This window comes from Dendropsophus ebraccatus, chromosome 5 (genome assembly GCF_027789765.1).
Source record: "Dendropsophus ebraccatus isolate aDenEbr1 chromosome 5, aDenEbr1.pat, whole genome shotgun sequence".
Classification (NCBI taxonomy): domain Eukaryota; kingdom Metazoa; phylum Chordata; class Amphibia; order Anura; family Hylidae; genus Dendropsophus; species Dendropsophus ebraccatus.
Genome location: NC_091458.1, coordinates 152,346,388 through 152,372,748, shown reverse-complemented (window position 1 = coordinate 152,372,748; position 26,361 = coordinate 152,346,388). Strand labels below are relative to the sequence as shown.

The following is a 26,361-nucleotide window of genomic DNA, read 5'->3' as shown; positions in this document are numbered from 1 at the left end:
CGGAATCTGAGTGTAGCTTCTGTGCCTGTTTCATCTGAGGACGTACCGGACCATACCAGTCATCCATACTGGTCATCTGAGGACGTACCGGACCATACCAGTCACCCATATTGGTCATCTGAGGACGTACCGGACCATACCAGTCACCCATATTGGTCATCTGAGGACGTACCGGACCGTGCCAGTCATCCATACTGGTTATCTGAGGACAAACCGGTCCACATCCGGGAATGGGGGGGTTGAAATTACCGTGCTGGTACGCCCATCTGCGTGGTGAGGCTTAGGTCCCCATACATCTTAAACTTATGTTGGCCGAGCTCGGTATAAGGTGTATTGGGTCACCTTGAACAACTGCTGACAGATGATATCGGTGGTAATTGGGGTCAGCCATGATGGAAAATCACAGCTGACCCCTTTATTCAGAGAGAGAGAAGCTGCAGTGGGTGTCCTCTGGCTGCATCTTACCCCTCCCTCCAGATAGAGAACACATGAACGTTGGGACGTGTTGAATATTCGCGTGTATGGGGAGGATGGGTGGTGGGCGGGAGATATAACTGACGGTTGGACAATCGTTCGTTATTGGAGGAGGACTGGGGGCCCTCAGAAATGTGCAGGCACCTATAGCATGTTATTGTAGCACAGAAAAAAACTGTGAATGATAATAAGTAATAACACGCTTGTCTACCAAATCAACAATCAGCCATCTCCATGTGTGCCGGTAATTACCGATCAATTACCCATCAATTACCCAAGTGTTTAATGACTTATAACTCTCACTTGTTGGCTTGGCCGGTGCTGGGTTTGGTCTTGACTGGTATCGGTGGAGGTGGGGCTGCTTTCTTCCCTGGTTGATGGACCACCTTGGGAGCAGAGTCTACTTTGTTTTCTTTTGGCTCTGAAACAAATAGTGTCCTATTATTTATAGTCGAAAAACATCAATGTCCTCTATGGCCACCAAACAAACCCTTACAATCTATATCATATTGTGCATCAGTATTTGTAAGAGGTGCTTCCACTCTAAGGCCTCGTTCTCACACCCGTATGTTTTTGTGGACTATATTTTGAGTCCGGATTTTTTTTGCCTCCGCAAAAAACATCCATAGTGCACATCCGTATTGTCCGTTTTTTGCTGGTCTGCAAAATTTGTAACGTGCTTGTTAATAAAGTTGAACTAGTTAAAAATTTCAGACAAACTTTGCGGAGGTGTGAATGAGGTCTTAGTTTTGGCTTACAAATACTGGTGGAAATTACTGCCATGTGACTGCTATCATATTGATGATAATTCACGTTTGGGGTTTCCTCATACACGCGGCTTGGCTTGCACATCTGGATATTATTGTAATCATTAGTCACCATCTTACAGGCTTAGGGTTTATATCTTTTTGATTTCTGTAAGTAGTTTCTGTATTTATCATGAATGCACCATCTTATGACTTATCTGTGGTAGAAAGTCTTTCCGCACCCTGTGTGTAATGTCACGTTGCCTATATACATGACCTCCACCCTCTACTAAACTTATTTCCTGTCTCTCTGTGCTAGATGGAGCAATGAGTTTTGCACCAATATGTGGTTATACACCACAACCAGAGATGGGGCTTGCATCACCTGCCTCAATTTTTTATTTACTTCTATTTAAAAAATCTCCAGTCTTCCCATACTTATCATCTGCTGTACGTCCTGCAGGAAGTGGTATACTCTTTCCAGCCTGACACAGTGCTCTCTGCTGCCACCTCTGCCCATGTCAGGAACTGTCCAGAGCAGGAGAGGTTTTCTATGGGGATTTGCTGCTGCTCTGGACAGTTCCTGACATGGATAGAGGTGGCAGCAGAGAGCACTGTGTCAGACTGGAAAGAATACACCACTTCCTGCAGGACGTACCGCAGCTGCTAAGTACTGGAAGACAGGAGATTTTTAAATAGAAGTAAATTACAAATCTATATAACTTTCTGACACCTGTTGATTTGAAATTAAAAAAAAAATAACTGGAGTACCCCTTTAAATAGCACCTTTCCCCAGTTTTCTGGTCCCCTTGCTAAAGGCAGTATAAACTAGTGGCAGAGATGCAACTTCCTAGTATGTATTACTTATCATTTCCATACAGCAGATATAATAGAACTATAGAGATCTAATACTTTTGAGTAGTCAAACTCAGATTTAGCTTAGAGCAATTTTAAGCACATAGGGGGAGATTTATCCAACATGGTGTAAAGTGAAACTGGCTCAGTTGCCCCTAGCAACCAATCAGATTCCACCTTTCACTCCTCACAGACTCTTTGGAAAATGAAAGGTGGAATCTGATTGGTTGTTAGGGGCAACTGAGACAGTTTCACTTTACACCATGTTTGATAAATTTCCCCTATTATTTATTTATTGACTTTTTTAAATAATAACATAAAATAAAAGTTATATAAATCAGGTATCGCTGTCATTGTACTGACTTGAAGAATATAGATAACATGTCAGTTTTACTCCACCGTAAACAACCGTTTTTTTTTTCATCCGTCTTTTGCAAAAAACAGATGAAAAAAACGGATGCATTTGTGTGCCTGCATTTTGATCTGTTTTTCCATTGACTTCCATTGTAAAAAAAAAAACAGATCAAAACATCCGTTTTTTTTTGACAGACACAAAAACGTAGCTGACACTACTTTTGTGTCCATTAAAAAAAAACAGATCGATTTTGATCCGTTTTTTTTTTTACACTGGAAGTCAATAGAAAAACGGATCAAAACGGAGGCACACAAAAGCATCCGTTTTTTTTCATCCATTTTCATCCGTTTTTTTGCAAAAAAACGGATTGCAATAACGCAGTGTGAACCTAGCCTAAGCCATATGATTTATATTAGTACACATGAAAAGACCCATGCATAGTGCATATCGCCCGCAATCATGATAATATAGACAGACGTACATTCTGATATTTATTCGGGATATGTGATGCATCCAACAGTCAGGCCGTGGTATAAGGAGGAATTTATTCAATAAAAAACGACACGCTTCGTGGGGTTGAACGCCGACACGTTACAACATTTCCACGTGCAGCAACAACTGGGTTTAATTTTTTTTGTAGCGTTTTGTTTTTTTTTTAATATTTTTTTAACTTTCTCCCCCCCCCCCCCCCCCCCCCCCAGTAAGTCTGGGTTCACACTACATTTTTGCAATCCGTTTTTTTTTGCAAAAAAACTGATAAAAATGGATGCATGTGTATGCATCATTTTTGATACGTTTTTCCATTGAATTTCACTATAAAAAAAGGATCCTTTTTTTTTAACTGACACAAAAATGAGGTCGACTACGTTTTTGTGTACGTTTAAGAAAAACGGATCCGTTTTGATCCGTCTCTTTTTTTTTATAATGGAATTCAATTGAAAAACTGATCAAAATGAATGCGCATACATGGATCCGTTTTTTTTCCAAAAAAGGATGAAAAAAAAACGGATTGCAAAAACATAGTGTGAACCCAGCCTTATCATATATATAAACCAAGACTAATGTTGAGTGGACTTTCCAAACTATTCAGGTTTAGCAACGTCCTCTGAACCCAAACCTTCGGCATTTGACTCCTGGCGGCTGGAGAAGTTGGATGCCAATATCCATGTTTTCCAGGACTCCCTTGGGCTGCAGCCAACTTCTCCAGCCACCAGGAGTCAAATGTTGAGGCTTCGGGTTTGGATAATGTTGCTGAATCCGAAAGGTTCAGTCTCTTCGCTCGAAGATGTATGAATGTAAGGGTATGCCCAGAGGCAAATGGGGGCGTGAATAAAATCTATGTGCATCATACGGTAAGACGTCCAAATTAGAATGATTCATACCGATCCTCCTCCCATCTCTACTGGCCCGGCTACCGCTGGAATCTCAGCTCTGTGGCATCATACATAAGGATATTACATATACACCCACCAGATTTTGTCCTACCTTTTTGACCCAAAGAGCTGGAACCTGGCGACTGCGACCTGTTTGCAGGTGTCTTGAGGTCCACGGTAGATGTCTCCATTTTAGTAGCTAAAAGGAAGAGCAAAGGTGTATGGCGGAGTGTAGAGAGAAGACTGGCCCTTTAGATGACGTATAGAAGCATCCGGCACTCAGATCATATGAAATAACTAATGGCCCTAAACATAGACATATGAGCGGAAAGAGCTCTGCTTGCTGCAGGTACCTGGAGGAGCTCCGACCTGCTGTATAACCTACTCAGTCATGTTTTCCTGTGTGGGTTGTGCTGAAACAAGAGTCAGGTCTGTGGTCATGATCACTGCACTTGCCATGTAGGTTTCTCACAATTATGACAGAGTTTAGCACTCAGCAACCTTGGTTTTATGGAATTAAACATTTTTCGTGTATTATGTATTACACAACATAAAGAGCAATAAAGGGGAAGTCCAACAGCAGGGGCAGAGGGGAAATTGATTACAAGTACTAACAACTTTCCTCGTGCCCGCGGTAAGTGGCAGGGCTGGCCACCGGACCCTCGCCAGGCTCCAGGATATCCGGAGCTAACATGTCATGACCCAAGTGATGGACTGGCCGCTCCGCCAGTATATAGGGTGGTACGCAATCACTGCCAGTCCATCAGCCGACATAGGCCTTTTACCTTGTAATCAAAACTCGGGGGGAAATGCATTCCGGCAGGGTCCCGAGGCCGTTCCCGCCACTCACCGCGGGCACGGGGAGAGGTAAGTTAGTATTTATACTCAATTCCCCCCTCCCCTGCCGCCTGCCAGATTTTATAATCCTCTGGATTCTCATTTAAATCCTAATAAAAAAGGTGTTTGTTTTTTTTATTGATTCATTATAGATTGTGGTATTTTATGGTTTGTTTGGCAAAAAGACTGCCGATACTGTTACTTACTATTGATTTTACCTATGGTAGCTTTTGCTTTATACCTAAATAGCATAGACTTTAGATATGTCAGACTGATCAATCATCCTGATCCACTGTGACAAATTTGACCCATATAAAGACTGCCCAGCTAAGGGCCCTATTACGTTTAGGCTAGGTTCACACACCGTCAAAATGACAGCTGTTTTTAACAGCAAATAACTGTCCATTTTTAAAACGGCCAATAAGAAGAGCACGTCTTTTTGACAGTGTTTACACATAGCCATACAAAAGGACGCTTGTTGACCTTAGGGACATCAACCAAAACACAGCAGAGACACGTGATGGTGTCTCTGCAGTGTTTTTTTGCATATTTGATTTCCCAGGGGGCAATGTTCTAGAATACACTGACATCGAGACACGTGATGGTGTCTCTGCGGTGTTTTGGTTGATCTCCCTGAGGTCAACCAGCGTCCTTTTGCATGCACTTACTAGTCAGTGCTCCCACTAGCCAGAAACCTACTCCACACTGATGAGGGGCAAATATCCAAAACAGCTGTCTGTGGATGGATACCTTGCTTAGGTGGTTTCCTTGATTGGAGACATTCCTTGGCTTGGTTGTTCACTGATGTTGAGACATGTGATGGTGTCTCTGCAGTGTTCTTTTGCATATTAAACATAGACTATGTGCCCACAATTTCTATGGTCATGTAGAGATGAGCAAATTGCTCATCTAAAAGAAGGGAAGCACTTTCATTGTTGCTCAGCTCTCTGCCACTCCACCCCGGCAGCCAGGAAAAAGATTAATCCAATCCTGGAAAACTGGGAGAAGTTTCCCAGGATTGGATCCAGCTTTTCCCGGCATGCTTGGACAAGTGGCAGGGAGTGGAGCGGCGCTGAAAGCCGACGGGCTGATCAAACAAAGCGTTTCGTTTAGATGAGCGATTCGCTCCTCTCTAGTTCTATGTTCTGGAAACACAGCTGGATATATGAATGGTACCATGTGTTTATTGGGCCTAACAGCTATCTAACATCGTCAGCAGCTTGGAGTGCGACTGACAGCTCCGAAGCCTTTCACGGCTGTGACAATACCATCTGTAATGAAGCTAGATTTACGATGCGTTTGTGCTGTCGGTTTATCGGATCAGTTTGTAAATGTTTATTTTTAAAATACAAAAAAAACAGTGGTCAAAGTTCTGGAGTTCTACCTTTTTGTCCTGTGGAGCTGGTACTGGCATTGGCACTGGGTGACTCAGACCCGTTCGCGGGAGGTTTGGCGTCTATGGCAGTATTGTTGATTTTTGCTACTAAAATAAATAGTAAAAAATGCTAAGGGGTAAAGACTTTATGAGAAAACAGGCAAAAAACAGCATAATCTTCTTCTAATAAAAATACCAAACCGAACAGAGTATCACAATACCAGGGGCAAAATACTTATTGGTTCCCGGGCCAAAAGTGGCAATATATGTGATACCGAAAGTTTATGATATGTCCAGGTGCTGCCATGGTGAAATGGTATTGTGAGAGGACAAATGGCAGTGAGATGGAAACCATGGAGCACCACGTACCACTGATGTTAGAGGTGAATGTCCGGAGGGGCAGGATGACATGCAGTGGAGCAACCCAATACCAAAATAAACCGGGGGTATTTGTCTTAAAAGTTCAGCAAACCCTATGGGTACTACTACACGGGCGGATGAAGGCCTGATCAATATTGTAAACAAGCCGCTCCCGGTCCCACTGCTGGCTGCCGAATGTCATTTTCAGCTAGAATACCTGCCTCCTCCAGCGGCAACGATATGAGCGATTGCCTGCGAGCCAGTCAGTGACTGGTGTCCTGCTGCAGTCACCGATTGGCTGAGCAGGCAATCAATCAATCAATCACCCGGGTATGTGATGTTGCCACTGGAAGAGCTGCAGGTGGCCAGCAGCTGCCAACGGGACCCAGGAGTGCTGCTATGGGACAGGGGGACGGGTAAGAATACTTTGATTATTATTTTCCTGCCCCCCCCCCCCCCCCCCGCTTTACTCCCATTTTCCAATTTCAAAGGAACTTCTCCTTTAATCGTACTATAAATTAAAGATGTTCAACTTTCTATTACACTACACTATTAATGCAGACGTAATTTTACTAGAGGTAAGAAAGTTCCTTTCACTAAGCCAAAAATATGCGAATCCCCCTCTACATCCCACTACGCTGCGCCCCAAGTGTGGTCCACACGTCCATTCCTTTTGTCTATATATTTGTTTGAAATATCTGTCTAGCCAGAAATATGTCATCTGTGTGAGCGGGGCCGGTTGAGTCATAGCTTTTCAATGTACAGCAATTGAAGTAGATTAATGTAAGACCGGGGAACTACTTTAATTTTAACATGCAGGACCAGGTCTATTCCTGTGTGGGTTGTGGAGTCCTGGTACCTAAAGTAACCCTGTTATTATAACTTTCAAAATCTAAATCAGCAGGAGATGTGATATACAGCAGGTTTGCAATTTACATTTGCAACATACAATTTATTTTTGTTATCATGCTTCATAAGAAAGCTATACTTACCTGTATCCAGGCCCAGTCTCCTGAAGGCAGCTATATAACAGCTATACTTACCTGTATCCAGGTCCAGTGTCCTGAAGGCAGCTATATAACAGCTATACTTACTATATCCAGGTCTAGTATTCTGAAGTCTGCTATATAACAGCTATACTTAATGTATCCAGGTCCAGTCTCCTAAAGGCAGCTATATAACAGCTATACTTACCTGTATCCAGGTCCAGTCTTCTGAAGGCAGCTATATAACAGCTATACTTACTGTATCCAGGTCCAGTCTTCTGAAACATTTTAATCTTGTGCTGGTTAAAAAAGACTAAAGACTCGAAGTGTGCTCACAGAGAAGGCAGCCATATGATTGATGGATGCATTGAATCGTGACACTTTGTACTGGCCGGGAGTTCATGTGTTTAGTCTATTTTTAAAGCACAAGAACAAAAAGCTTCAGGAGACTGGACTTGGATACAGTAAGTATAGCCGTTATATAGCAGCCTTCAGGAGACTGGACCTGGATAAAGTAAGTATAGCTGTTATATAGCAGCCTTCAGGAGACTGGGCCTGGATACAGTATGTATAGCTGCTACATAACAGCCTTCAGGAGGCTGGACCTGGATACTGGTAAGTATAGCTGTGTTATAAAGCATGAGAAATAAAAATAGAAATAAATAAAACTCGAAATAAATAATGAATATAAATTGCAAACATTCTTTATATCACTGCTGATATGGATTTTGAAAGTTATAATGACAGTAACACTTCAAGTTAACATGTAGAAAGTAGATGTGTTTGTGGTCACTGGGCGTAGACATGGAGTCACATACTTTGTAGCCTTAACTGTCCAGTAAATGGTGCAGCTATTTCTCTATGATCAGAACATGTACAGGAATACTTACACTGGTAACTATGGACATTAGGGATATGCAGTAAGAATACACTAACAGAGAAGAAAACATTACCTTTCTGCCCTGTAGAACTGGCATTGGAATTGGCACTGGGTGACTGTGGTCTGTTCACAGGTGGTTTGAGGTCAACCACAGTTGTGTCCTTCTTTGCTACAAAAATTATGAATACAAATGTAAATGAGTATAAAACCACATATCCTGAAGAACACCCCCCCCCCCCCCCATAATCTATAAAGGCTGGGTAGAGTAGTAAAGATAAAATGCATTCTTTATGTAAGAGCAGCCAATTAGATTAAATTTTATGTCTTCCAGTACTTATCAGCACCTGCCTGTCCTGCAGGCAGTGGTGTATCCTTTTCAGTCTGACACAGTGCTCTCTGCTGCCACCTCTGTCCATGTCAGGAACTGTCCAGAGCAGCAGCAAATCCCCATAGAAAACCTCTTGGACAAAGGAGTCAGACTGGGAAGAATACACCACTTCCTGCAGGATGTACGTGGTGTCCCACCACTGGTGTTTCTCTCTCTCCTGTGCACCTGTAAAAAAGCTTCTCTCTCAGGTTAAAGTGGTGGACAGAGGATATTAAGGTGTCAGTTTTCTTATATTTATATGTTCTTATATGCACAGCTAAAGGGAATTATGGGTTAATATTATTTTATACCATGTGTTTTATGCTGACCAATAGGAGATGCTCTTTACTTTTAACCTCTCTTTCTCCTGCACACATTCATCTCCATCACTCACATAGAGGCACACTGTAGGCCCCTGTAGGAGGAGTTAAATGGTGAAGTTCAGTTCTTTCCAGATTCTCAGAGAGGAAAGATGCAAAACTTACTGTTACTGCTGTAGTTAAGCCAGGGCCTGGCTGATGCCAGGACCCCTGACAGGAACAATGAGTTCAGTTCAGTGTAGTGTAGTCTAGACATAGTAGTGCATAGATGCAGCAAAAGACAACCAGCTAAGCACTTTAAAGGGAGAGGTCATCAAGGAACGCCCTAACCCACACCGAGAACACATTTAAAAGGAGCAGGGCAATATCCTGAGCACAAGAGGAACTAGCCTCGTTAGGACAAAGAAGCCAGTACTGAAGGCCTACGTACGGATTCGGTTATCTTCTGTCCACACCAGCACCTATACACAGAGCACCGCACACCTTGGGTCATTTTTCCCCCTTCTGTGGGTGGTGGTACCGAGAGTCCAGGTGGGTCAGTTGCCACTCAGGACTACTAAGAGCCCAGGGGACCCGCAACAACCTGGCAGGTTACCGACCATCTTGGGGACACAAACTGGCCATCTACAAAACAGGTACCACCATCACACCTGTGTGCTGGACTAGCACTGGGGTCATGACAACTAACATGCTTAGCCGTACACCACAGAATTGGCGTCATAGTTAACTCATTTACTGGCCGAGTACCACACATACAGCAGCTTATAAGTACTGGAAGACTGGAGATTTTTAAATGGAAGTCAATTACAAATCTCTATAACTTTCTGACACTAGTTGATTTGAAAGAAAAAAAAAATTCCATGGATAACCCCTTTAAGCAGAAATCAGCAGGTTTGACCAACATTTATCTACCGATTAATGCAAGTATTGATATTTAATTTGAGATGTATTTCTAGTATAGTCCGTAGCTTACCTGGCTCTCTTACTGTGGCAGTTCGTGTTGGAGGCTTGCTGGCTTTCTACAGATGGAAACAGTACAAAACGGCATAGGTAAATAGCATTGCTGTTGCTGGTTGGTGGCATCACCGAAAAAAAATCATGTACAATGGGGATAAAGATGGCAGCATATGATGGGAGAGCCTAGTTGGAAAAAGAATGAAAAACTGGGTCTCTCTCTAAGAACTAGGGACCATCCCCCTATTGCTGCCTTATTGGAGCACTCACCCTGCTAAGGCCAAGCCCAACCTGAAGACCCCCACAGACCCCACATTAGACTCATTACCTATACATGTTTTTAGTTTCCTAGTTTTTCTGTGAGGGCAAACATGTTTTAAAAAGTTTAGGGTGCCTTAGAAATCAAATTAAAAAAAAAGGACACTCACCCACCAATGCCCCGCCTCTGCTAATCCAGCTATGCCCTGGTCCCCACTGATCACCGTTTTCTGTGAATTGCTTGATCGTGTCTGGATGTCACAATTAGTGGTGAGCAGCAGACACCATCAGGACAGCAGCGGTGACGGATTGGGTGGGTGAGTATCCTTCATTTTTTCACTTTTTCTAAAAGCACCTCTGAAAAATGTTTTCCCTCCTAGGAAAACCCCTTTAATAAACTACTGTATTTTACAACCTCATAAGTTTGAGCATTTTTAACTCTTTATGCCTATAATACTCATAACTTATTTATGTATTTGACTGCAGCAGAAAATAGTTCCGGGTACATTGCCAGGAACTATGTCTTATGTCATTGACTTAGAGGGTAGTCACCTTTAGTCAGCATTACAGCTTTCTTCCTTCTCGCATGTCGTTTCCCAGGAGGGCATTCCCCTAGTGACCTACCAGCTGGATTTCCATTGTACACAATGTTCATGTGATTATTCGCTTTTGCTGCACGTGGGGTGGTGGAGCAGTGCACAGCTGTATCACTATAAGGCTATGTTCACATTGCGTATCAGACCGGCCATTCCTTCCTGTCTGAAAAGATCATCCCTATACTATGTGTATACGCTCCGGCCGGGATCCCATAGGCAACAAAGGCACATATATTTTTGTAATGATTATACAACGGCCGTGGTTTGGTGAAAATATACGTTGTGTGAACATAGCCCTAACCTGTACAAACTGATATGAGTACAAAGCGAGAGAAGTGGTGATATCAGGAGGCTTCTACATGCTAACTCGGACTCGGTGCTGCGGTATCTCTGTAAGCAGGCTTCTTGTGTTGCAATAGATTATTACTGTGCCGTGTAATAACAGGAAGTGGTTGGGACTCTGTAGTTGTGCATCACTGTGTACGGTTATAGGATGTGTACCGCTTTCCCGTCTCATGCCACAACTAGAGAGGAGCACATTTACAGCAATGAAGCAAAGCTCTTTGTTATCTGCAATCCACTCATCAGCCGCTGCCTTATAATTCACTGCCGCTCCTCCCCAGGTGCTGGGAAAAGCTGGATCCAGTCCTGGGAAACGTCTCCCAGTTCTTATGGGCTTGAGCACTTGACCTTATTGTGGAGATTTTTAGGAATGCCATATGTAGAGCAGCTTAAAGGGGTTATCCAGCACACATTTTTATTTATCTAACTGGATTTTATCAACTGGATTAGAAAGTTATGCAGATTTGTAATTAACTTTTTAAAAATCTCAAGTCTTTCCATACTTATCAGCTGCTGTATGTCCTGCAGGAAGCAGTGTATTATTTCCAGTCTGACACAGTGCTCTCTGCTGCCACCTCTGTCCATGTCAGGAACTGTCCATAGCAGTAGCAAATCTCCATAGAAAACATCTCCTGCTCTGGACAGTTCCTGACATGGACAGAGGTGGCAGCAGAGAGCACTGTGTCAGACTGGAAAGAATACAACTCTACTTGCAGCACATACAGCAGCTGATAAGTACTAGAAGACTTGACATTTTTAAGTAAATTACAAACCTGTATAACTTTCTAAAACCAGTTGATTTGAAAGAAAGAGATTTTTCGCTGGGTAACACCTTTAAGGCTATGTTCACACCCTGCCTTTTTTTGGGTCGTGTGACGGCAGTCTTTTACAACAGTCCAAATAACGGCCGCTGTTTCAAAATAATGACCGTTATTTGTACAATCGTTTGAAATTTTTAAATAACGGACGTTATTTGGACTTGAAATGATGGCCGTCCTAAAAGACTGCCGTCAAATGACCAAAAAAAGGCAGTGTGCGAACATATAAAAAAAAAATATATATATATATATGTCCATGATAAACAAAAAACAGCAGCAGACAATATGTGGTCACTTTCAGCCAAAGTATTACACAGGGCGTGTTGGTCATAAGTTCTCATACTTACAATTTGTGAGTTTGGAGGGATCAGTATCACAAAGTTATCGGGAAACAGACCGCTCTTTCCATGAAGTTCTCCTCGCCACCAGCCCTCGTCTTCTGACTCCTGTGTACAGGGGGAGAACGATAAAATAAAACTTATTTGTGATCCGGAATACCACATTCTTAAAGGGAACCTCACATGGAGATCGGGGCAAACAGCACCATATCCTATGATGAAGATTCTTATACTTACCCTCTCTCCTGGACATCAGCCGGGACCAGGAGGGTAAGTATAAAAGTCTTTATTATGGGGTATGGAGCTGTTTGCCCCGGTCCCCCGCCTGACTGGTTCCCTTTGAATATCAGTATACTGTATATTAACAGGGTGGTCTCACATGCAACGTTTATCACCTATCCACAGCCTAAGTGAGGAATGTAGAACCACTGGGGGTCTGACCACCAACGACCGTTATGAAATATGGCCGTTGTTTTTACATAGAGTGAGCATAGCCTAAAAGTGTAGCTGCCCTTTCAGGAGACTTTTTAGGATGAGTGTGTGTATATGATATCTGGCCCTTATTTATCCAGGCTCTTCCCCTATCATCTCCCTCCTCCCTCATCCATAGACTTGTATTGCTTATAATCTGATTCTTGAGCTGTAAAAGTTGTAACCAGGTAACAAAAGTTGTGGCTCAGTGGCTGATTACTTCTAATAAAAAATCTCAATTCTTCCCATACTTATTAGCTGCTGTATATCCTGCAGAAAATGTTGTTTTATTTACAGTCTGACACAGTGCTCTCTGCTGACATCTCTGGCCGAGACAGGAACTGTCCAGAGCAGGAGAGGTTATCTATGGGGATTCATAGAAAACCGAGACAACAGTTCCTGTCTCGGCCAGAGATGTCAGCAGAGAGCACTGCGTCAGACTGTAAATAAAACAACGTATTCTGCATGACATACAGCAGCTAATAAGTATGGGAAGAATTGAGATTTTTTTTATAGAAGTAAATTACACATCTCTATAACTTTCTGATACCAGTTGATTTAAAAAAAAAGTTTTTCGCTGGACAAACCCTTTAAGGTCTGTATTAGATATAAAGAAGTGTTTCTGTTTTTCTGACACCGTAAGAAAAAAAAGTTAGGTCAGCTGGAAATTTCTTTTCATGTTCCTGTTGCTCAAAATTAGAGATGAAAGAACATGAAGGACGACCGAAGAAGTCGGATGCAGCCCTAAGACTGCCTGGATACATGGATACAGCACTGACATATTTCTGGGATATTGTAAAAAAAATAAATAAATAAAAAATTCCTAAAAATATGTTATGTACAATTTAAATAATAGGTCGTCTCAATGACACATTGGCTATGTTCACATTAAGAAGAAAAAAAAGAGAAAAAAAAGCATCCGCTTAACTTTTTAAAAAGACGTCCATTTTTGCTGCAATTTTATTAACCTTAATGGAATGCATTCAAGTCAATGGAATGACGGACGTCCAATGCACACGTTGTATAAATTATTAGACGTTATCTGCGCGGACGTCACAATAGTGATCATGACAATTATTCGCGGACGTCTTTTGCAAACAGTGGACGTTATTTTTTTTTTGTTGAATTAGATGAAAATCCCGGCACTCACCACTTTCATCATCATGTAATTTTATTCGGTTCCATAAACCATAATAGTGTGAACAGCGGAACGCGTTTGCCTCAGTTGGCAAATGGCCGAAACGCGTTCTGATGTTCACACTATTATGGTTTATGGAACCGAATAAAATGACATGATGATGAAAGTGGTGAGTGCCGGGATTTTCATCTGATTTTCTGTGTTGGGACTATGCTCCTTTCCTCGTGCACCACCTGCATACTTATCAGCTGCTGTGTGTGCTACAGGAGGTGGTGTATTCTCTCCAGTCTGGAGAGAAGGAAAGGTTTTCTATGGGGATTTGCTGCTGCTCTGGACAGTTCCTGACATGGACTGAGGTGGCTGCAGTGAGCACTGTGTCAGACTGGAGAGAATACACCACTTCCTGCAGGACATACAGCAGCTGATAAGTACTGGAAGACTGGAATTTTTTTAAATAGAAGTAAATTATAAATCTCTGCCACTTTTTGACACCAGTTGTGCCAGAAAGTTTTAGGTATAAAAAAAGATTCTAATTTGGAAACCATATAGAAATCCCCCCACCTTACTGATGACTGCCAGAACATCCCCCTTCTTCAGGGCTAGCTCATCAGGCAGAGCAGGAACATAGTCAAACATCACCCTGGCAAATTCAGTGGTAGGAACTGGCTTGGAAGACGAGTCTGTAGAGAGAGAAAACCACAGCCATGACTAAGTAAAAGAAGTTATTATGCTGAAATGGAAATTATTATTATTATAATTTTTTTTTTTTTTAATTCTCAGTTTATGAATTTTTTCAAATGGAAATATAACAACATGGCGCACAATATAGCGCCAACAAAAACATGGTGCGTCAAGCCTGAATTGGAAACATTCAAACAAAAGGGGGTAAAAACAGCACCTAGTGGGGGCAGGAGAGGGGCGAAGGAGAGACAAAGGAGAGAGAGAGGTAAAAGAAGAAGGGAGAAGGAGAGACTAAAAAGAACCAGGGGAGCTGGGGAGAGGCTGATTGTTGCTACCTCCAGCCCGCTCAGCCAATCACTGACTGACTGAGACAGCAGCACCCTGTCCAGTGATTGGCTGAGCAGAAACAAGAGTGACAGCCCACTCAGCCAATCACTGTCCTTAGACCTGTCCTGTCTCAGTCAGTCAGTGATTAGCTGAGCAGGCTGGAAGCGGCAACAATCAGTGGCAGCATCGGGGTGGTGATTGCCTGAAATGCTTTTTGTGGCTGCGGGGGACACTAGAGAAGGGTGACACTGGGGGAGCATGGACAGGTAAGTATTGATGAGCGAACTTTGTGACCCACCTGCAATCGTTTAGCTGTTTTAAGGCGGTTTGTTTAAGGTTTGGTTCGGACAAGCCTGAATTTTACAAACCAAACTTTTTAAAAGTTTGCTCATCTCTAATTAAAATGTATTATTAATTTTGTAAATTTCAAGTTATTTCAGTGACTTTTCCGAGTTTTTATTTTATTTTGTCCACATGTGTATAGTCCAAAATAGTGCCATTAAAATACAACTTGTCCTGCAAAAAACAGGCCCTCATGCGGTTACAATGGGGGTGGGCAGTGCTCCTAACGTGTGCCCCGCTCCCCTAATGGTCACACCGGACCGTGGAGCAAAAGACTAACTGCACTGGAAAAACCCCAAGGAGGAAGGCAAGACACATACCTTCCTCCTTGATGTCTCCTGTGCAATAGGGACATATCAGCAGGTTAGGTTCATCTATTTAATTCTAAATACTGCCATGAATTATTGACATGAATGATCTTTCACACCAAAACCAAAACAAAGAAAAAAAAAATTGGGACTTTTCGCCCAGGTTACAAGAATTTTTCTGAACTAAATTTAGATTAGAATTGATACTTCTATCTCACCTTCCGCCCAATCACAGGCGATAAAAGGAGCGGTTTGTTTATTGTTGGATGTGTGGCCACATGACCAGAATGAAAAAACAAATCGAAACCATCAATTAAGTAAGTATGCCCCGGGTATGCCGATTGCTTTCTCCCCCACCAGCTTATTTTGTGTATATTTACTTATGACAGCATGTTTTCATTGCAGTGTAGCTGTTTTTTGTTTCCAACAGTAACATTGGAAAAAAAACATGCTGTGGTGAGTACATATACACAAAAGAAGCTGGCGGGGCAGGAAGAACTCGGCATAGGCAACATTTGTGTCTATGCAGGATGAACTTTGACCCGAGCATCAAGCAACAAGCTCGAATGAGCACGTCTGCTCAAAACTAATTGTAAATTATAGGACGTTAGAAGGTTATAGTTTATCAGCAATTTTCCCCAAAAAAACGTTAAAATTGTAAGATTTTTGTAGGGATCGGGAGAGTTTTTAAGTGGATTTGAGGGGCCTTTATGTTAGAAACCTTCATGAATTATCCCAATTAAAAAAAAAACTGCACTCCACAAAGTATTCCAAATGACAATAAGGAAGTTCTTTAAAGGAGAAGTCCGGCGACTTATAAAATCCGGCAGCCAGAAGGAGGAAATTTGATAACAAGGACTAATTTACCTCTCCCCGTGCCCAGGACCGGCCTCGGGACCCCCGCCAGGCTCCGGAATCTCTGGCACTGACACGCCACAACCCGGTTGATGGACTGGCTGCTCAGCCACTCAGTGACTGGGGCAGGATGCTGCTCCAGTCACTGATTGGCTGAGCGGTGGGTCCATCAGCTAGGACAGGCATTTCCCCTCGTCAGAAAATGCCTTCCGGCAGCGGTCCTGCAGCTCATAGCAGGCACAGGGAGAAGTAAGTTAGTATTAGTTATAAAATTCTGCTCTGCTGGCTGCTGGATTTTATAAGTCCCCGGACTTCTCCTTTAACTCTTTTCGTCAGAGATGGGACCAGTGGGCCCTAAAGCTAGTACCCCCCCACTGTCTCCGCCTACTTGCAGAGCAGGTCCTAAGCAACCGTACACAACTGGGCGACAGTCCACCCTCTAAAATAAGTGCCAAAAAAACAGGACAAAGCACAGACAGACGAAATGACAAGCAACAGACACGGAATAGAATGGTAAGACAGGCCGGGTCAGCAACATAGACGGCGAGCAAGATACCATGACAGCAGACGAAGTCACAGAAACCAGCAGTGGTCAGAACGGAGAAGGAAGTCAGAAAGAGAACGAGTGGTCAGAAACAAGCGAACAGGGGACAAAAGCCGGAGATGGTCACAAGGTAAATGGTGGACAAAGTACAGAATTAGTAAAACAGAGAATGGTCACTTAAAGGAGAAGTCCGGGAAAAATAATAATTACAATGCAGGCAGGGGTTGGTGGAAACATAATAAAGAACCTATGTTTACTGTTCCCCGTGCCCTCACAGCACTGTATGACTGGGCTACCAGACCCTGCCGGATGTCATCTTCTCTCCATTTCTTAGTACGTCAGGACCCAATGGGAAAGGGTGGAACAAAGCCCGCTCAGCCAGTCAGTGACTGCAGCACCACCACCACCAAACAAAAGACCACATTTTAGAAACTACACCCCCCCCCCCCATGCAATTTATGAAGGTGTTTTAGCGAACAGGTGTTTTATAGACTATATTCATATTGGGCCGTGAAAAATAAAAAAACTTTTTTTTTTCAAATCTGTGGTTTTGCTGTGCCACAGCGAGAAGACAGCTTTTCCACGCCATGCTGGCAGATTTGTACTGTAAAGTCTAGTCTGCTTTTCAAAGAAGCCGGAAACCACAAACTTCTTTTTTTTTATTTTTTAATAAAAGTAATCTCTAAATATATTGGTACATGTTCCTACTGGTTTTCGCAGTATGTGTTTGTCTCTGAAGATCTGAAGAAATAAATGGTAAAAATGAATAATGAAAACAGATGTCAGCTGTCGGCAGCTGTATACCCTTTATACAGATCCGTCAGACGGCTTGTACAGTGCAGCTGCATCTCTTTACTTCTACACTAAAAAATAGAATATGAAGCATCTTCAATAGGGCCTGCATGTTGTTGTGCTGAGCAAACAAATACTTAGCAAACCAGCCTCACAGTATGTAGCCGACAGAAGGCTCACAGCCTATGTCTTTTATACAAACTAATAATTTTACTGAGATATTGGTGTAAAATTCCATTGACTTGTCCTTAATTAGCCATGGATTGGAAGCCACAGTTCCCACGTTGCGCTCCCATGTAGTATTTAGGTCCCATCTGTGTCCTTAATATAATAGATGAGCCCCCTCTGTGCCGCAATATAGTAGTCAGGCCCTCCTCTGTGCCCCCATAAAGTAGTCAGGCCCTCCTCTCTACCCTCATATATTAGGCAGGCACTTCTTTGTGCTCCCATTTAGTAGTCAGGCCCTTCTCTGTGCCCCCATAAAGTAGTCAGGCCCTCCTCTGTGCCCCCCATACAGTTGCCAAGCCCTCCTCTGTGCCCCCCATATAGAAGCCAGGCACTCCTCGGTGCCCCCATATAGTAGCCAGGCACTTCTCTATGCCCCCATATAGTAGCCAGGCACTCCTCTGTGCCCCCATATAGTAGCCAGGCACTCCTCTGTGCCCCCATATAGTAGCCAGGCACTTCTCTGTTCCCCATATAGTAGCTCTGCACCACTCTGTGCCCCTATATAGTAGCCAGGCACTCCTCTGTGCCCCCATATAGTAGCCAGGCACTCCTCTGTGCCCCCATATAGTAGCCAGGCACTTCTCTGTTCCCCATATAGTAGCTCTGCACTCCTCTGTGCCCCTATATAGTAGCCAGGCACTCCTCTGTGCCCCCATATAGTAGCCAGGCACTCCTCTGTGCCCCCATATAGTAGACAGGCACTATTCTGTGCCCCCGTTTAGAAGCCAGGCACTCCTCTGTGCCCCCGTATAGTAGCCGGGCACTCCTCTGTTCCCCCCTATAGTAGCTGGGAATTCCTCTGTGCCCCCATATAGTAGCCAGGCACTCCCCTGTGAACCCCATATAGTAGCCAGGCAGTCTTCTGTACTCCCATATAGTAGTCAGGCCCTCCTCTGTGCCCCAATATAGTGGTTAGGCCCTCTGTTCCCCCCATATAGTAGTCAGGCACTCCTCTGTGTCCCCTATATAGTAGCTGGGCACTCTTCTGTGCCCCCATATAGTAGCCAGGCACTCCTCTGTGCCCCCATATAGTAGCTAGAGACTTTTCTGTGCTCTCATATAGTAGTCAGGCCCTCCTCTGTGCCCCAATATAGTGGTTAGGTCCTCCTCTGTGCCCCGATATAGTAGTCGGTCCCTCCTCTGTGCCTCAATATAGCACAGTTACTGTTAGCAGCCGGGGGCAACCCGGTATGGAGAGAAGTCACGTCATCACCCCTCTCTATGCCCCCTTTCCAGAATCATGATGCAACTGTATGCCATGGTGGGGGAAGGGGTTGACTATGGGACAAATTGAAGCGCTGATCTGGATGGTGGGACATCACCCCAAAACCGTGAATGTCCCGGATTGGGACACTTCGGAGCTATGATTGTGAGTGGATTTAGGTGCAGAAACCTCATTAAAATCCTGGTGAAATCTGATCCATGTGAACATGACAATAGGATAAGGATCTGAAAACATCATCTTAGACACATTAAAATAGCTGGGTTGTTATATGCCATGGGTGAGGCCTCCTCCTCATCAAGTAGCATCAGCGACCACTTCTGTGCAGGTCTGATCTTGCTAGAAAGCATAATTGTAAAATGACAGCAGTTCTCGCCACGCCAAGCCTTCCTAGGAACCAAGCCCTTCACTTCTATATATAAACCAAGCAGAAGTGAACGCACAAAAGAAAGCTTGTCTGGCTGTATGGAACACTAGTGATTGCATTGTTATGATTGTTCATGGAGGATGTATCATTAATATATACAGTGGTACCTTGGTTTAAGAGTAACTTGGATTAAGAGCGTTTTGCAAGAAGAGCTCACAGTTTTTCAGAATTGTAACTTGGTTTAAGAGCATTGCTTTGGTTTAAGAGCTCCCTGTACTGGGTGGGAGGAGAGCGGGGGAGGGGTATGGTCTGCATAGCGGTCTACAGCCCTGTACTCTGACCCAGGAAGTCTCCCTCACCTTCCAAATCATGGCAGATCAGGCACTTCAGGCTGGGGCTTGCATCAGGGGACAGGACTGTGGAGGTAATCTCTTCATAGCTGTAACCCCTCTCTCCCTGGATAGAAAGTGCTGCTATACTGTGCTCACATATGCCCTGCTCATTCATTCATGCTCCCTGCAGTCTCTGTCAGTCCTTGTGTTTCCCATCCTCTCCATTTCTGCTATAATGTGCCTGCACTCACACTCATCTATAGACACTGCTGCTATAATGTGCCTGCACTCACACTCAGCTATAGACACTGCTGCTATAATGTGCCTGCACTCACACTCAGCTATACACACTGCTGCTATACTGTGCCTGCACTTACACTCAGCTATACACACTGCTACTATAATGTACCTGCACTCACACTCAGCTATACACACTGCTGCTATAATGTGCTGGACTTAAGCTCAGCTATACACACTGCTACTATAATGTACCTGCACTCACACTCAGCTATACACACTGCTGTAGAGAAAAGTTTCTGTCTCCTGCACAGCTCTGTGATTTTCTTTTCCTGATTGGTCCATGCTGAACACCCCCCCCCCCCCCCCCTTCCCCACTGCTGTCATGTGACCACACAGACCTCTGACAGCAGCCCTGCTTCTCTATTCTAGCCTGTTGTACTACGCTACTGCATTATGGGGATCTGCAGCTCCATCCTGTATCTACAAACTGCTGCTGTGTTATCAGGGTTATACAGTTACTATACATTATACACCACATGCTGATTGCTATACTGTACAGTAACTTATAATATCACATATTCAGCTGCTTCTCATTGTTTGTTTCATTTGTTTTACATGTTATTCAGAATAAAAATCATTATTTTTAGGGTGTGGAACTAATTGAATTGTCTGCATATCAGTGATTTCTTATGGGAAAATTTGCTTTGGTTTAAGAGTGGATTATGATTACAAGCACGGTCCCGGAACGAATCACACACCCAAGCAAAAAAAAAAAAAAAAAACATTTGTTTATGGTGCATTTCATATTTCCTTATAAAAAAAGCCACAAAAAGGGGTGTGTGAAGAAGGGCTAAAGGCGGTATAATATATGAGGTATGGGAGGTATACTGGGCTAATTTAGCAGCTAGAGATGAGCAGACTGTAGAAGACTTTGGTCTGGCAGGTTTGTCCAACTTTGAAGTTAAGCTTTGCATAGATCTGCAGTATGCCAATTGCTTTCTCCCCCGCCAGCTTTTTTTGTTGCAATGTTGCTGTTTGAAACAAAAAAACCTGCTGTAATATGTAAATATACACAAAAGAAGCTGGCGAAGCACTCGGCATTAGAGATGAGCGAACATGCTGGTCCGAGCTTGGGACTCCTTCGAGTATTAGGGTACTCGAAGGTGCTCGTTACTCTGACGAGCATCTCGTTATACTCGAGACAATGGCATCTTCCTCTTCCTGCATGTTTGGCGGCTTTTTCTTAGCCAGTCATCATGCAGAAGAGTCTTTGGAAGCTTGTAGCATCACGTGGGGACCCTACATGTCGATAGCAGTGATTGGCTGGCCAGATCAGATGACCTTGGCATATAAGAATCAGGTCCCGCGATGCTCGTGTCAGACGCAGGCTGGAAGAGATTAGGGAGAGAGCCGCTGTCTGTTAGGGAGAGTGTTAGGCAGGGAATTAGTGTACGGTTAGGCAGGAATCCGACACCAAGAACCCAACAGTCGTCCTAAAGGCTTAACATTTTCAAAACATTTTTTTTTTTTTGCTACTCTTGGCTACTCAATAGGCAATTTGTCCTGTTGCTGACATTACCTTGGCTGGCTGGGATCTGTAGTTCAGCTATACCTATCCTTACTGTGCTTTGTCCTGTGCACGTGGTGTCTTAAAAAAAAACAGCACCAGTTACACACATAATCTATACGACTACCCCCAAAACTGCTGTCAGTAGTCAATTTGTCCTGTTGCTGACATTACCTTGGCTGGCTGGGATCTGTAGTTCAGCTATACCTATCCTCACTGTGCTGAGTCCTGTGCACGTGGTGTCTTAAAAAAATAAAAAAAAACAGCACCGGTTACACACATAATCTATACGACTACCCCCTAAACTGCTGTCAGTAGTCAATGTGTCCTGTTGCTGAGATTCTCTTGGCTGGCTGGGATGTGTAGTTCAGCTATACCTATCCCAGAGACGTCCATACATGCTGCCCCTGCTGTTTCCTGTCCATTTCCGTGGTGTTTCCATCATTTTCTGAGGTTTTCAGGTTTTCACGCAACCTTCCCTGTGCAGAGCTTTGGTCCCCTGCAAAAATGCTCGAGTTTCCCATTGACTTTAATGGGGTTCGTTATGCGAAATGAGCACCGAGCATCGGGAAATATTCCTCACGAGTATCGAGAGCCCGAGCATCTTAGTACTTGCCCATCTCTACTCGGCATCTGCAGTGATCAGTTGGGGAAACCCGGAGAAATGTAGGAGGACACCGGGTGATGGCGGAGAGGAAAGCATAGGCTCCTTTTTTTGTTCTTGTATGTGTATTAAATTGTGCAGACGCCATCTTTATTAACTCATTATAAACTGAAAATTTGGTTAGGCCTTTTAAACAAAAATATAAATGCATTGCAAGAATATTTTCTTTGATTTTCTTGAATGATTGTTTTGCTATCAATGCATTGTTTTATAAGAGTGTTTTACCTTTGATGTTATTCACTGCATCATTGTTTTTCACCTGGAAAATACACACATATATATAATGGACATAAAAAAGACAGCTAGATAGGTAGATTGTGATAGGTGACTTTCATAGCAACCACAAACTCAAATTTAAAGTCTTCCAGTACTTATCAGCTGCTGTATGTCCTGCAAGAAGTGGTGTATTCTTTCCAGTCTGACACAGTGCTCTTTGCTTCCCCCTCTGTCCGTGACCAGAACTGTCCAGAGCAGGAGAGGTTTACTATGGGGATTTGCTGCTGCTCTGGACAGTTCCTGACATGGACAGAGGCGGCAGCAGAGAGCGCTGTGTCAGACTGGAAAGAATACACCACTCCCTGCAGGACATACAGAAGCTGATAAGTACTGGAAGACTTGAGTTTTTAAATACAAGTCATTTACAAATCTATACAACTTTCTGACACCAGTTGATTAAAAAAATCACTGGAGTTCCCCTTTAATTGATACAGTAAGCAATTTTTCTTTTGCCTTGGTAAAAACATGTATCCTATAAAAAAAAAATAAAAGATGGTCCAGGTGGTCTTGATCTGTTGACAATCACCTAAACAAGGATGGGGAACCTTCAGCACTCCAGCTGTTGCAAAACTACAATTACCATCATGCCTGGAGAGCTAAAGCTTTGGCTGTCCAGGCATGATGGGAGTTGTAGTTTAGCCACAGCTAGAGAGCTGAAGGTTCCCCATCCCTACTCTAAAACAAGGCAGCATTTCTGGATCGCCATCTCATATTGTACGCTGCCCATACTGCATCATGTATGATGACTATCACAATCTTCACCATCTTACCGTGTTGTCTCCGGTAGGGGTAAAGTTTATTTCCATCATTTTTGGTCTTTGCTTATTGTTTTTCTTTAAAATCTTATCTGAAAAGAAGAGAAACGAAGATCAAACACAATAAACCAGGAGGATTGAAAAGAAATGTTTGAGAACATAAATGTTGAGTTTAGGAAATGTATTTTTACCAGTAATGTCAAACAAGTCCTTGTAGAGATGAGGCACTCACCACGAAGGCTTCAGCCGTCTTCTGCTCTCTGGATAACCCCTTTAAACTCTGTCTTAGGGTCCTATTCCACGGGCCGAGCAGGGCCTGATCAACGATGTAAACGAGCCCCGATCTGCTAGATCGACGCTCATTTACTGGGCCTATTCCCCGGCCCGATAATCGTTGAGTGAGGTCTGCAGGGACATCGTTTCCGATGTCCTTGCAGCCCTTGCACAATACATTACCTGTAGGGTTTCTCCTCCGCTCTGTCTTCCCCCCCGGGTCCCATGCGGCGATCCCACCCTGTGATTGGCTGAGCGCTCCGTCAGCTGACAGGCCATTCTGAAGCTACGACCCGGGGAGGAAGACAGAGCGGAGGAGAAGCCCTGCAGGTAATGTATTGTGCTTCTCAAATCTTCGGTCGCCTGCCGCGCACCGCTATTCCACCGTAGCGATGCACGGTGAGGGAACGATGATTTTAGGTCTGGCCCTAAATGAACGATCAGCCGATGACACAATCATCGGCTGATCATTCTCTCTATTCACCGAGCAATAATCGGCCAAATGGGGCCGATTATCGTTCCTGTGGAATAGGGCCCTTAGTCACATGAGATGATGTATCTATGACGTGAAGTTTTTTCTATGATCGTAACTAGGGATGGTCCGGATGGTTGAACGAACCCGAACCCTCCGCAATAATTACCGCTGTCTGCCCGCTCCGTGCAGCGGGCGGATCCAGCGGGAGGAACGCCTGGAAAACTGGTATACAGCCATAGCTATAGGCTGTATCCCAGTTTTCCAGGCGGTCCTCCCGCTGTATCCACCCAACAGACAGCGGGAATCCGATGCCGAGCGTTCGGGTACAGCCGATTCAGCCGGGTTCGGACCATCCCTAATAGTAACACTTTGAATGATTTAAACTGGTGTGAAATCTTCCTTAAATATTCTGTTTACCACATCGGTCATACCTGAAGGAGGCTCGGAAATTTCTTGCACAAAGTTGGATGGAAAGGCTCCAACTAAATCTCCTTTTTTGCCCAGCCACCAACCATCTTCAATCTGGTAGAATACACAAAGAAATTGCTCAATGCTTCTCTTAAAGGTCGTTTACAGTTCAAAATGTAAGAGCGGCATGAACGGTGGAGCTCAAAGGGGTATTCCCATTTGTAGCAACATTGAGAAAGCGGTGGCTCCGTTAGTACAGTTGGCGTTAGATGATGACCCTCACGCTCTACATGAATCTGAGAGAGTCCACCTACACATATAGGCCCACTCATCGGGAACATATCCGGAGAACGTTATCGTCTCGTTAAAAAGATGACCTCTAATAAAAAACACAATTTACATAAATTTACATAACTTTTTTAGCAGCCATCTATTGAACAAGATGGCAGCGTTCCCCCGATATGTTCCCGAAGTGGGAGCATAGCCGAGGAGTGTTGGCAAGTTGCAGAACTTATGTCTTTTATTGGGAATTAGAAGGATGTTCTTCAGAAATAAGCATCTGTGTCTGACATTTCAGCTATCTCAGTCTATAATTTCCTGTATTTTGTAGCTTTTATATCTTTAGATGCTGTTCTTTACTATTAATCTGCAGTTATCGATGTCATCTATGATGGTTTGTAGCTGTAGATCACTTGTGGCTCGCTCAGGAAGTCCGTATCAGAGAATCTATGGTCTGTGCCATATTGTCTACACATACAGATTGTTCTAGTGATTAGGGTGAGTGCTTTATCCCTAGAATCTCTATGCAGTAGCGTGAAATAAAAGAATTGAATTTACCTCTTCTAGAACTTCCAGAACTTCTCCGGCAATGAGCTCCAATTCATCCGGCTTACCGGGGCTGTATGCGTACTCTGCCCGACACCAACGCTGTTTCTTCTTCTGAGGACAAGCTACATAATAAAGACGATTAGGATTAGAGGGAGGGGGAAAAAAATGTATTAAGGGAACATTAGAGGTTGCTCACTTCTTTGACATTAAAGGGGTTTTCCGCTCAAACGTAACTTTTGATATGTTGCCGCCCATGGTGAGACTAAAAATTCCTTCCATACTTTTTATTATGTAATCAGTCTCCTTCCCCCAGTTCTGAGCTGCTGCTTTCTGCTGAAGACACATAACATGTGTGAGAGCTTTTCTCTCTGTCTCCCCCTCCCTTCTGAGACAGCTGATGTAAAAAAAAAGTCCCTATCTGCAACTTTGTAGCAACTTTGTAACCCTGTAAGGCTTAATCACAGTGAATTCAGCAACTTGACCTCAGATTAACCATTCCGCCAATAAAAAGAAGCTACAAAGTTTCAGATACAGCCTGCCAGGGACTTGTCTTGGAAGGGACGGGGGGGGGGAGATGAAGAGAAAAGCTCACACACAGATTTTTGTGTCCTTAGCAGAGAAAGGGGCAATAGCAGAGATTAAAGGGGTACTCCAGTGGGGGGGCACTTTTTTACTGGGACCAGCGGTTCCAGCGGCAGGTCCCGCATCACGGCGCTTCGGTGCACGGTTCCTGGCCGCTTCCGGGTGTCTGACGCGGCGGGCCCGAGACGTGACGTCTCAGGTCCGCTCAGCCACTCAGTGAAGGAGGCGGGATCTGAGCGGACTTGAAACGGATCCCGCCTCCTTCACTGAGTGGCTGAGCGGACCTGAGACGTCACGTCTCGGGCCCGCCGCGCCAGACACCCGGAAGCGGCCGGGAACCGGAGCGCCACGATGCGGGACCTGCCGTTGGAACCAAGGAGGTGAGTGGACGTCTTTTTCCTCGGCCACCTCCTCACCGGTCCCAGTAAAAAAAAGGGCCCCCCCACTGGAGT

The 26,361-nt window shown here is 44.0% G+C and overlaps 1 protein-coding gene across 4 annotated transcripts in view; it reads right to left on the bottom strand.

Annotated features, from left to right (window-relative positions):
- Window positions 1-26,361, bottom strand: part of SH3D21 (SH3 domain containing 21) — a 57,403-nt gene that overhangs the window by 14,415 nt on the left and 16,627 nt on the right. For 2 of the 4 annotated variants that reach the window (XM_069971676.1, XM_069971674.1), the window contains exons 4-16: window positions 25,337-25,449; window positions 24,523-24,613; window positions 23,359-23,435; window positions 22,538-22,571; window positions 21,823-21,891; window positions 21,661-21,729; window positions 14,405-14,523; window positions 12,244-12,342; window positions 9,902-9,947; window positions 8,315-8,410; window positions 6,025-6,123; window positions 3,916-4,002; window positions 778-895 (exon numbers count right to left, since the gene is read on the bottom strand). In XM_069971676.1, the coding sequence (XP_069827777.1) occupies window positions 778-895; window positions 3,916-4,002; window positions 6,025-6,123; window positions 8,315-8,410; window positions 9,902-9,947; window positions 12,244-12,342; window positions 14,405-14,523; window positions 21,661-21,729; window positions 21,823-21,891; window positions 22,538-22,571; window positions 23,359-23,435; window positions 24,523-24,613; window positions 25,337-25,449 (1,117 nt within the window). The remainder of the gene's footprint in view (window positions 1-777; window positions 896-3,915; window positions 4,003-6,024; window positions 6,124-8,314; window positions 8,411-9,901; window positions 9,948-12,243; window positions 12,343-14,404; window positions 14,524-21,660; window positions 21,730-21,822; window positions 21,892-22,537; window positions 22,572-23,358; window positions 23,436-24,522; window positions 24,614-25,336; window positions 25,450-26,361) is intronic. The other 2 variants (XM_069971675.1, XM_069971677.1) reach the window with 2 other exon arrangements.